General features: G+C 44.9%; 1 protein-coding gene across 3 annotated transcripts in view; it reads right to left on the reverse strand.

Moving 5' to 3' along the window:
• Positions 1 to 1,689: 1,689 nt before the first annotated feature.
• ntf3 (neurotrophin 3) overlaps positions 1,690 to 13,228 on the reverse strand; it is a 43,712-nt gene continuing 32,173 nt past the window's right edge. Inside the window, exons 1-2 of one of the 3 annotated variants that reach the window (XM_078234706.1) lie at positions 2,799 to 2,816; positions 1,838 to 2,632 (exon numbers count right to left, since the gene is read on the reverse strand). In XM_078234706.1, coding sequence (XP_078090832.1) covers positions 1,838 to 2,632; positions 2,799 to 2,816 — 813 coding nt within the window. Of the gene's footprint in view, positions 2,633 to 2,798; positions 2,817 to 13,228 lie in introns of those variants that run through there. The other 2 variants (XM_078234705.1, XM_078234707.1) reach the window with 2 other exon arrangements.

A 13,228-nucleotide genomic window follows, 5' to 3' on the forward strand; every position in this document is an offset into this window, starting at 1 on the left:
GTGGTGACCCAAGCTGGGAATTGAACCTAGGCTCCTGGTGCTGTGAGGCTGCAGTGCTAACCACTGTGCCACCGTGCCGAGCACTTTGTTGGGATACGATGCAACATATGTCAACAGCAAAAGTTGACTCCTCTGTATTGCCTTCAGAATGTATGAATTGGAGAAGGGTACTGTGCATCTATACCAAAGGATGTACCCTTTGCACTGTCAGGGTGATGATTTTGATGCTCCACCTGACGTACTTGAGCTGCACAGTTAAGCATCAAGGAACCAACCCATTGTGGGCAAGGAGAACTCATTAATTTGCAAAAGTAGCTATTATCTGCATCAGTGCTTGACCCAGATATCCTTTGGCTAATGTCAAGTACTCGTATAAACTAATGTCATACATACCATTGTACTTTCACTAGTCACAATTATTCTGCACTGATGTGAGGGGAACTGCAGTTTCCTCATATGCTATATTATGGCCATATTTTTCTGTAGGAGAAATTTGCAAAAGTAACATTTCCCACCAGTGACTTTGGGCTACAATAATTGTTTAAAGAGCAGTCAGTCAATCTTCTTCAGGAACCTTCTCGGGATGAAACTGTTTCTGGCTGGCAGAATTTTACATTACTCAGTGTTCTGAACCTGTTTGTTATTAAACTGATAAGAGTTGGCGGCAGTCAGGGAGGGGGTGGGGGGTGGTGGAGTCAGCTTTTTTGTCTTTGTGAAGACAGTTATCTTTGTGACATATATTGGCAATCCTCACTTTGTCCCGTAACCATAAGTCTCACTGAACAGTTCACTGGAAAGTGCAGACCTTTTGGAAAAAGTTAAAGCATTCAAATACATTGCATCAGGAAGCAGTTTCCTTTACAGCAGACTAGAATAGTTAAAGAGGGGAATCACAGGCTGATTAAATTTGGTGTAAAGTGAAACAAAGTGGATGGACAAAAGAAGACGACCAAAAATTTGGTTCTCCCCAAATGTACGCCTCACATTCCGGGGAAAAGGCGGGAGAATGGGGATGAGAAACACATCAGCCACGATCGAATGGCGGAGCAGACTAAATGGACCGAATGACCCAATTCTGCTCCTATATCTTATGGTCTTACACATTGAAGAGTATTTGTCACAAGGAGGGTCTGAATGAGTGAAAACAGTACATTAGAAAGAAAATCGCTTTGGAATTGGTTGCTGTGCAGAGTAATTTTACAATATTACCGGAGGGGCAAGGGGAGAGATAATATTCACAGCAGTCTTTTCTCCAGTACTGCAATAATCATATCATTCCCAGAAAGAACGACTCTATGGGACTGAGCGAAACATATGGAACAGCTTTATCTGTGCAGATGGCGTTGCCAGCCTTCCCTCTGCTCTCAGCTTCCTTCTCTCAGTTTCACTGCGAATGCCGCTCAGGATGTGCTGCGCTTTTAATGGTAGACGTGCACTTTTACGACTGGCAGCCGTCGCTTGCGGTTGGGTTCATAAACGTGCCTTCCAAAATTGCACTCATAAATCACCGACAACAATACTGATTCAAAGTGGAGAGGCTGGGAGAAAATAACAAGGGGGGGAGGGGGGGTAAACATTTGAGCCAGTTACCAATGCACAACAACACAGGTCCAATGACTTTTAATGATGCTGGAAGCAAGGCACAACTTAGATATCTTGTTTTGGCGAGTCGTAAGAAGCATTTTTTTTGTCAGATGTATTGACCTTTAGTTTAATAAATAAAAATTGTGAACTATACTATAATATAAACATTCATATGCTACATGCAAAGTCATATAATTTAAAGTAATAATTTATATATTCACATAGAAAGAAGAAAAGGAGATGGGACGGGGAATCAGGATTTGCCTAGTTTTCTGGATAACGCACAGAGGCAGGAGGTGTCTATCCTGATCCATCTCCAGCCCACATACTTGCTGTTCTCTGTGCTCAGTGCCCTGACATAGGTCTGGCTGGTTTTACATTGGGAATTCCAGTGTTTGTCATCAATGCCCCTGCAGCCGCTCTTGACCGGTTTAGCCTCTCTGCACCGCGTCTCGTAAAAGTATTGTTTGATGGCGGAATTGCCCGTTTTAATTTCCCCCAGGACGGTCACCTGCCTGCCCCTGATGTCAATCGCCGCCGTTCTGTCCGTCACCCAGCGGCTCTCACTGTCACACACCGAGTACTCGCCGCGGTGCCCCCTGTGGTCGGCGTAGCGCTTCCGCCGGGCCGTTCTATTGTCCATCTCCGCGCTCTCTGCAAAATCCTCCATTAAGTACAAAGGGGGCGGCTGTAAAGGCAGCCGGTCACTCAGCAGCACCCGGGGTGAGTGGTAACGCTTCTTCTGCCTCAGTAACTCGGCGTCGACCGAGACGATGGGCTGGAAGTCAGATATTGTATTTCCCGGCGAGTCTGTGTTCCTCTGGGTGTCACCCTTCTGCCTGGTGTCCTGGTATTTCTCCTTCACCTCTTGGCTCTGCTTGGAGAGCCGGCCCTTCAGAATGTCCGCCTGGAGAAGTTTGATGATGAGCGAGCTCACAGAATCCTCGGAAGAACCTCTCTTGTCCATGGTTGTAGCCTGGATGGCACCGAGATAAGTGAGAAGCATGCCATAAAACAGGACAGACATTACTTTGTTCACCTGTAAAAGCTAAAGAAAAGCAGGCAGGGATCAGTTCAGTTTCATCCAGAGACAGGTTATAGATCACTAGTCTTACAGCACAGAAGAAATAAATCCCACACTGACCATCACATCAAACCACCCTTCTCCCCAAGTCTCAATATACGTTTAAGTTACAGAATCATAGAATCTCTACAGTGCAGGAGGAGACCATTCAGCCCATCGAGTCTAAACCGACTACAAACCCACCCAGGCCCTATTCCGGTAACCCCACATATTTACCCTGCTAACCCCCCTGATACTTGGGTCTATTTAGCATGGCCAATCAACCTAACCCGCACATCTTTGGACCGTGGGAGGAAACCGGAGCGCCCGGAAGAAAGCCATGCAGAGATGGGGCAAACGTGCAAACTCCGCACAGTGACCTAAGCTAGGAAACAAACGCAGGTCCCTGGCACTGTGAGGCAGCAGTGTTAACCACTGTGCCGCTCTTCAGTTGTTCTCACAATTGGACTCAATGTCCAACACCTCCTGTGGGATTCTGCTCCCTCACTCTCCAAGCCCAGGATCAGCGGAGTTGGGTCAAAATCCCGTGAGATTTAAGAAGCGCAGTTCACTCCGGCATGAAAGCGCTTTCCGATTTTCATTGGCTCTCACTGATAATATAATCCGGTTCATGCCCGCACCCGGCGAGAACCTGACAGTAATACCCTTTCAATAAATTTGAATAAGATTAAGTAGTCCCCTCTCCAAATTATCCCCCGTCACAGTACATTCATACCTCGCCTTCACGTCGGCGAGGTTCTGGACAGGTTTTCCAAAATGTAAACCTGTCGAGCGCTTTGGGGGAAAACAACAAAAGTATGTGTAGGCCCCAAAGGGAGAGGAACATGGCCAGGCAGTGCCAGGAGGCAGTGCCAGTGGCGGGTCCAAGTGTGATCCCTGGGGCAGCGGGGCTTGGTTTAATTGTGGTGGTGGGTGTTAGGGAGGGTCTGAGGCTGCAGGATAATCATGGCAGTGTTGTCGGTGATGACCATGGCCGATGGTGATTGTTGGGGGGGGATACCAATGATTGTGTGGGGGAGGGGGGCAGATGCGGCAAGCATACTCCCATGTTGGGGAGGGTAGGTTATTTTTTGTTTGGATCAGGGCGCTCTTTAAGACTGGCGCCCTGAACTCTGTGCAGCCATTCTTGCCGGCTCTAAGAGTACCTGCCTTGCCAGAGGGTATTTTTAGTGTAAAAGGCTTAAAATCTGGCAAGAAAACTAGTCTGCGGAGCTGGAGAGCTTTACGCCAGTTTTCTGTCTAGTTTGACACTTGCTGCTCTACATGGTTCAGATCCCCTCAATGCTACACCTTGGCTTTAACTCTCCAGTCGTTCACGCCAGCAGGTTCTGCTGGTCCCGCTGCAGTGAACAGAGATTTGACTGAGTGCCAAATTCTCTGTCCTGGCAGCGGTGAGGCATGAATGGCTGGAGAATTCTGGCCCGTGCACATTTCAATCGGAGGTACTGTATCACGGTTGTGCTCCTTTTGACTAACCAAATAAACTAAATCAACAAACTGAGGGGTAAATGAAAAGGCAGCCCTCGTAAAGGGGAACGGCATCTAAGTGTACAGAATCTCAAAGGAAACATAAAACATCGAATGAAAATGTGATTAAAGGGAACAATAAAATACCCCAGGCCCTGTGGTGCCCAAGGGGCACGGAACACCCTTGAACGCATTGGCAGACACCAAATGCTCCCTTTCTGGGGACAATGGCAGCAAACATAACTGCAGAAGGGAGGCAAACAGGGATGATTGCCCACTGCCTCCATCTTTTGTGTTTGCGCAGTCCAGCATTTAAACATTATCCACATTTCATCAACATGGTCACACTATTAAACGCAAAGGACAATACAGGGGTCTCAAACTGAGGTCATGTGAACTCATAGTCCAAATGACACTATATAGTTTTTTAAAATATGAACTAATGCAAAATCAAACATGTTTCTACTTTTCAGTTTGATTCTTTGCCTAACTTGAGCTTTAAATAGTGATTTTAACAGGAGCATAAATTATAATACATCCCTCAATCCAGGCACTGATCCTAACCTACGTACATACGTTGCAGCCTATCAGGCTTTACGCATCTATCCCATGGTCAAGGTATCCAAGATTGTAGCACTATCATAGTGATTCTTTGACTCGTACTTTCTTTGAATATTACTTCGCATTGGTCTACAAGGATAACGAATTTGTCCTCGTATTTATTGTGTCAAATATTTTGAACAAACTTTGAACTTCTGCTGCTAATGCAGAAAGCGTCCAATTACAAATGACATCAAAGCAGAGGTGGAGGAACAGCAAGTGATGATGGTATCCAATCTCAAAAGAGGTTGTTACTGATTGGAACAATAAGGGATGATGGTATCCAATCTCAAGAGAGGTTATTGCTGATTGGAAGAGTAAGGGATGATGGTATCCAATCTCAAAAGAGATTGTTATTGAGTGGTTTGATTTCCTCCCCTTTGCTTGTACCAGGTATGGGAAGCTATTTGCTGACCCTTCTGCCTCATCCTGGGGTCTGAAAGAATCTTTGGAAACTGTTACAAGCAACCCAGCAGAAAAATCATAGAGGTATTAGAAAATGAGTTTGTTTTATTTCTGTTAAAATGCTTCAGTTTATGATGGTTGTTTGGCTGGATGGGACATGGGAGATGAAATGATGAAATCTCTATGCTACATATGTAATTGTATCATACACTTTTTTTCACAAGATACAGATGTCAGATTTTTGTTCTTTTTGATGCTACCAAATGTGAACTTACCAACTTACACAAAACCAACAATAGTGAGGATCTGCCTTTTTTGTGTTTCCTGAGCTGATGCATAGCCTGCTTCCTGAGTGGCTTTGTAAAGACACTGAGCTAGTTTACCATTACAGGAGGAATGTTGTGATGTTTTAGCATGGTAGTGTTGCAGAATCAACCATCGACACACATTTAGCTAGTCGCACTGCTTATCTGCACAGGGTTTGTTCAGGAACATGCTTGAGTGGAAGTCAACTCTATGCAAACACCGGTAGGCCGGTCTCCTGAGGCCTGGACCTCAAGCCTATGGTAGTGTGATAGTACCTCCAGGCTTACCAAACACACTGGCAGTAATACATCTCTGCTCATTTATGTGCAAACAGGGGAGGTGATAGCCTAGTGATATTATCGCTAGACTATTAATCCAGAAACTCAGCTAATGTTCTGTGCACCCAGGTTCGAATCCCGCCACGGCAGATGGTGGAATTTGAATTCAATTAAAAAAAGAAATCTGGAATGACGAATCTACTGATGACCATGAAACCATTGTTGGAAAAACCCATCTGGTTCACTAATGTCCTTTAGGGAAGGAAATCTGCCGTCCTTACCTGGTCTGGCCCACGTGTGACTCCAGAGCCACAGCAATGTGGTTGACTCTCAACTGCCCTCGGACAATTAAGGATGGACAATAAAAATGCTGGCAAGCCAGCGACGCCCATGTCCCACAAATGAATAAAAAAAACTTGCATGGTAGTGTGTGAAATTCAAAGAACATGAAGTGACATCTGTGGGATAATACCTCTATCCTAAATGTGCAGTTTATCTTTCACTAAAAATAGACAATGTCTACCACAGAAACAGGTACTTGTTAACATTTCCATATTACCTGTTTTTCGATGTCTAAGCAATACTCCCTGATGTTAGCAATTAGCTTCAAAGAAAAGTAGTTCCGTTATCTAACTGTATCTAAAACAAAATCTAATAAGATCAAAGCTTCCCAGCTAATACCTCAGGTGTGAAGAAAAAATGTTATACATCTGCCTATGAGGGAAACTGGATTTCATTTCCAGTAATTGCCAGATTTATTTTAAGGATATGACAGATGGAAATGTGTGCCAACCACAAACAACAATAAGATAATATCCAGATTATCAGTTCTAGTGGTATTGGTTGGCAGAGAACTCCCTCCTTTTCTTTGAAATAATGCCAAAAGATCTTCAGCCTATAACTCAGAAGATAGACAGGGCGTAACTTTAAATTCTGATCTGAAAGGCTGCAATGCAGCACCCGCTCTGGGGCTGAATTTTATGGCTCCATCACAGAGGAGGTGGGGCTGGAAAATGCGGCGAGCCGTCCAAAGGTCCACTGACTTCGGCAGGAGTGGAAAATCTCGCTGGTGGGAAATCCCACCCACGCTGTTTCAGAATGTTTTAAAGTATATCCAAAGTGTACCTGGTATCTCGGAGGCTTTTGCTAAACAGCTATTAAGTAATAAAGCATCAGGGCGTGATCTTATCTGCCAATCGCGCCATGCTCCCGCTGCAGCGAGGTCGAACAATTTGGCGGCCTGCTAAATCTCCATTCACCGCAGCGGGATGGGAACATCCTGTCAGCGTGATCAGTGATAAGATTCTGGCCCTAGTTTCAGTTTATTTTTGTGGCATGAAATGAGATTTGATGGGAGTACTGAGTGATAATAAACTCTTTGAAAAGCCTACACAGATATTTTAGGGATATTAAGGTTCTTTTACAATTCCTGTGAATAAATCTATTCTGTAATCCTCTCTGTTACCATGTCCCCCTCTGTTCCTTTTAAAAACCTGCTGAAAGGACACCTTTTTGACCAAACATTTTGTCACCTCTTCTAATTTTTAAACTCAGGGGTCTTATATTTTTCCAGCTCTGTAAAGCAGCTTGGAAGGAATAAATGCACATTCCGATTGCTATTTATTCCTGTTGGGTTTGATTCTCCACCTTGCCAATGCTTGCAGCAAACACTAGTCCCAATTTAGGAGCTGCATGAATGTGGCTGTCTCTTGTTCGTGACGAAAGGCCATATCTTGCCTCAACACCCTTAAAATCACTCCAAAATAGTGTCTGCGATGAGTAATTCAGCATGCGGAGGCACATTCATCAATTTGCAGCTAATCAGGAATGTGGCTATGTCAGTGAATGCATTCAACGTGTGGTCCGTGCAACTTTCTGTTCATTTAGGATGAAACATTATGCAAGAACGAGGCTCAAATGCACAAATCTCAGCACTGAGTTTCCAGATAAACACTGCTACGCCAAGAGAGCTAAAAATGTGCAACACTGAGCTCCTGTGGCGTAATCATCGAATCTCTGCAGTACAGAAGGAGGCCATTCTGCACCAAATCTCTGACTGAGCATCCTACTCAGGTGCACTCCTCTACACTATCCCCGTAACCCCACATATTTACCCCACTAATCCCCCTAACCTACACATCTTGTGACACTAAGGGGCAATTTAGCAAAGCTAACTCACCTAACCTTCGCATCTTTGGATTGTGGCAGGAAATCGGAGCACCTGGAGGAAACCCACACAGACACGGGGAGAAGGTGCAAACTTCATGCAGACAGTCATCCGAGGCCAGAATTGAACCCTGGGTCCCTGGCGCTATGAGGCAGCAGTGCTAACCACTGTGCCACCGTGCCGCCCTAGGTTGGGGTAAATGTTTTGTAATGTGTGTGGATCATGGGGTTACATCACAGTATGAGGTTTGTACCTATCTGAGCAGTGCGCGTCAACATCAATAAACTTACTGGGGCAGGACTTAATTATATATATATATCTTTCTCATGAGCTCCTGTAAGCCATCTGACAGTTACAGATGTAAGGGGTTGCAAACCTGGCTCAGTCGTGGTAATGAAAGAGTCATTTTCCTTGATATTTATTGGAAACAGGCCTGAGAGGTTTTGTACACTTGCCAGGTGCACCAAAGTACAAGATCTTCGCCTTTGGCCCTCCATAGGTTTTTGACAGACTATCAGGCACAGCACTCAGATCTTCTGTTACTGCTGCAGAACTACACTTGCAAGAAACCGAGAGAAAGGGCGGCATTGCAATCTGTTCTGCCTGCAGGGTATTATCGTGTATCGCGTTGATAAAGGATGGTGCTAATACAGAGAAACGGCTGCCAGATCTGATATAATCAGTCACGGTTAGGCTATCCATCAGTACCTGCTACCAAGGCAAAGATACTGACTAGCAAATTATACCAACATAACATACCCGTCATTATGTAAAATACCCACCAGTACCCAGGACCAAGGCAGCATACCTAACAGTACCCCATCCCAACATAACATATTGTAAAGAAATATCTCTCCTCATACGTTTGTTCCGCCATCCCCGGAATCAGTCTGGTAAACCTTCGCTGCACTCCCTCGAGAGCAAGAACATCCTTCCTCAGAAAACGAGACCAAAACTGCACACAATATTCTAGGTGTGGCCTCACCAAGGCCCTGTATAATTACAGCAACAAATCCCTCCTCCTGTACTCAACCTCTCGCAATGAAGACCAACATACCATTTGCCTTCTTTACTGCCTGCTACACCTGCCCGCTTACCTTCAGCGACTGGTGCACAAGGACTCCCAGTACTTAATACTTAAATAATATATCCACCAGTACCCAATGCCAAGTGAAATATTCATTGGTACTCTATATGAAGGTAACATACTCATCAAAACCTTTCAACAACCTAACAAAACCCCTAGTACCCCATACTAAGATAACATGCTATCACAAATGTATAATTATGATATTACAGATTCCAAGAGCAACTGTTTTAAAGGCACGTTTCTGTTCTCAAATCTTTACGTTGAGTTTAAAGGTCTTTTTCAAAATGCAAGTATAGACAGATAACATGACACCTCCCAGTGTTTATTCACAACCTGTTGGACTCATCTCTACACTGGTTACACTGAGTCATTAAAATCGCAAAGACCCTCCCAGGGCTGTCTAATAAGTTCTAAAAGGTGTGAAAAACCTTTTACTTCTGGGAATAGAGGAGGTAGGAAAAGGACAAAAACATAATTAATCTGTTTGCCTGGTAGTACAATATTTTGTCAGAATTAACATAGCAGTCATTCTTTTTTAGTTGTGATAAAGACATGCTGAGAACAGCCCTTTTGTGTCAGAATCCCAGGAAAATCTCTGGAAAAAAAAACACATCAGAGACCGTTCTTGGCCAAGGAAGGACAAAGAGCAAGATATTAAGAAACCAACTGCTGTTCTGCTGAAAGAGTCCAGGAAATTCACAAGTGCTGTAAACACTGAGTGAGTGAGAATAGGAATTCCTCTCTCCCTCTGCAGTAACTGCAGGCCTCCTTAATCCACCTCAAACCTACAAATATTCAACTGCAGAAACTACCACAACTGTTAAGCCAAATCTGTGAAATTCCAACCCCTTCACTTGGGAAAGAAAAAATTCAAGCAATGGGCCTACAACGATATCTCACAGAGATTGATCTTTAAATATTCTTTTCCCTGTCGCTGCGCTTTAATCTCTGCAACCGTGTTTTGGTTAGTAATATTATCAATTTTACTTGACTAACTTTTAGCAGTAGTTTTGGAATAAATTAACTTGTATCTTATTTAAGACTAAACCTTGTTATCTGTGTTTTTCAAGAACTGAATCCTCTTAAAGCGCGCCCCAATCAGAGGGAAAAAAGAACCTCCCCCTCGTGCCACCATGGTGGTCTCAGAGGATCCCCTTTTGCACCACCCCCGCCACAGTCTGAGCTGGCACATCTCGCAACAACCTCTCCCCCTCCCCCTTCCCCTCCCCCCACCCCCGAGATCAGAGCTGGTACATTCCCCCCACCCCTGCGATCCTGGTCGCCACCGCCTGACTGTCCCCCAGGGGCTATGCTCACCTTTATGCCATCAGGGGATCCCCACAACAGGCTCACGCCTGAGTGAACCTGTTGTAAACTGTGTCGACATGAGGTATGCAAATATGCCTTGTGTTTGGGGAGTGGGGTGGGTGGGGGAAGGTGGTTGGGAATGTACAGTGAATGGGGTGTATAATGAAATGTAAATGTATTCAAATATATTAAACTCAGGTTCTTGCCCATTATGCCGACTTCGGGCTGGATTCGCTGGATCTTGAGTCTCCACCACCAATCCCCAGCATGAATAAAGAAAATTACAACACAGGCCCTTCAGCCCTCCAAGCCTGCATTGACCATGCTGCCCAACTGAACTAAAACCCCAGCCTTCCTGGGACCATATCTCTCTATTCCCATCCTATTCATGTATTTGTCAAGACGCCCCTTAAAAGTCATTGTCATATCTGCTTCCACTACCTCCCCGGCAACGAGTTCCGGGCACCCACCACCCTGTGTGAAAAAAACTTGCCACGAAAATCTCCTTTAAGCTTTGCCCCTCGCGCCTTAAACCTATGCCCCCTACTAATTGACTCTTCCACCCTGGGAAAAAGCTTCTGACTATCCACTCTCTCCATGCCCCTCATAATCCTGTAGACTTCTATCAGGTCGCCCCTCAACCTCCGTCATTCCAGTGACAACAGACCAGGTTTCTCCAATCTCTCCTCATAGCTAATGCCCTCCATACCAGGCAACATCCTGGTAAATCTTTTCAGTACCCTCTCCAAAGCCTCCACGTCCTTCTGGTAGTGTGACAATCAGAATTGAACACTATATTCCATGAAGGGAGAGGGCTCATGATCCCGCCCAAAGTACGCATTTCACAAAAGGTTTCTCATGCGTCTATTTAACATTAGCTGCGAGTCCAGACTAACTTGAAATAGATAATGAACATTTTTCATGAAAATACACCTCTGTCCCTCTAAGAGCTCCTTTGTATATGGAGCTACAGCTGGCACGCGCCTCACCGCCAGCCAATCAAGAACGATGCTTTAATTTGCATGCAGAATCTGTTGATTTGAATGTTACTCAGACCTGACAGCAACGCACGCACATAAAGCCTGAAGTAGAAGCTCACACATGGCATTTGTGCAAGGGCCAGGTGATGGATGACCTTGCAAATCAAATAGCCCCAGTTGGGACAAAAGGAAATATTTTTTTCCTAAATGTGTGCAGCAGGTTGGAGCTCTCTAACACACAGCATCTGTGCTTTGCCTTTGATATAGAAGTCTGGTTTTCAGCTGAATACTTGACGATAGAGCTTTTGTCAGAACTTGTCCTGAAGTATTCCTTTAACCCTTGCAGTACCGCTGATGGGTTTGCTTGCTTGGGAGTTGCAAAGAAACTCACTCATCACTGGCTAGGCACGCCCTGGTTTGTGCACACTTTGAACATTAAAGAGTGACCTCGGGGTCACACCTATTAAGGGGCCACATCAATCTAATAGACTTCATTGGCTGCTAAACCGGTATTCTCAGTCCAAATGCTCCCATCTTCAAAATGCAGTACTGGAATAGATAGCAGAGAAAAGATATGTGCTAAGAAAATAAAGGGTTGGAACACTTACGACCAATGTTCCTTTGATTTTTTTGTTTCCTTTGTTGTATCTGGCCTGTTCACGGTGTGCTACGTTCAAGATTGTTGCAAACTCACGCACATGTACACCTTAGAGGGAACACTGATTATTATGAATAGAAAACTTAAAAACAAGGCAGAGAAGATGGGTAATAGAGCCAGTAAAGGTCCAATTTTTGTACTATTAATTTTTATTTAAACTTGAAAGTGTGGACATTTCCAAACACTGGAAGGTCTATTGACCAATCTTGCCTGCCCTGACATTAGTACCCTCAGAAGGGCTAACCTTACACAGCCCCATTTGCTGGTTTTCTCTCCAGAATCTTTTGTTGTTGTTGTTTCTCTTCCCACACCTGGTAGTTCACAAGGCAGGCTTTCATCTGTTTCTATCGCTAGTTTTTTCCCTGGAAAAGCCAGAGGCTTATAGCTTGAGGGGCACATCAAACATCCTATGCTTACCATCTGCCATTGGCATGTGTTGGAAGGATTCTACAGGTTGACACTCAATCTGTAAGCCATGTTATGAACGCACCTTCCTATGAGATCATTTCCTGAAGTAGGCCTTTGAAACCTGTGCTACTGGCTCAGAGGCAGGGATGCTACGTCCAATAATCTTTTGTTTGCTTTTTCTTTAAATGATGATGTCGCATTTTTGAATGTTGTTAGAAATTTTGCACTATGTACTACATGTAGCAATGCATTCTGCTGCAGTGGACTCAGGAGAGGGCTTTGATGGGGCAATTGGCAGGAGAAAGCTTATGGGTCTGCAGAACAAAATAAACTTATCAGAACATCTTTTGCCAATTCAAGGAGCATGAAGAAAACCACTCCCAACTGGGTAGCTAGCTTGGAGCCTTTTTAGCATGGAAGTGGTGGTCAAGTTTGGCCACATACGTATGGAGCCAGCCATAATGCTGAAGTCGCAGCTCCATTGCTGTACTATAGCAGCCTTTCAAAGTCTAAGTGCTGCAGGGGAGGCTCAGACAGCTGCCACACAAGGTCAGCTTTCTGCTGGCTCGGGGAGCTGCCAACGTGACTGCTGTTTGCAAGGGGAATTCCCAAGATTGCAAAGGCACCGTCCCCAAGGAGTGTCTGTTGCTCCGTGAAACTAGAACCTGCTATCCCCGTTCAGGACGACAGATTCGCCCTTCCACCGCTGCTACTCTGCCAGTGCCCTTACTGATACTTGTCAGTCGACCAGCCTTGACTGCTGCCGACCATGTTGAGACGGTGCTGTCCATAGCTTCTGATATCAAACCTGATTGAGATGATCCTCCAACCCATTTACAGTCTTCCCCTCACTATGAAAGGCAGCAACCTCCCATCCGCCATGCTGCAACAAC

This window comes from Mustelus asterias, chromosome 19, assembly GCF_964213995.1.
Source record: "Mustelus asterias chromosome 19, sMusAst1.hap1.1, whole genome shotgun sequence".
Classification (NCBI taxonomy): Eukaryota; Metazoa; Chordata; class Chondrichthyes; order Carcharhiniformes; family Triakidae; genus Mustelus; species Mustelus asterias.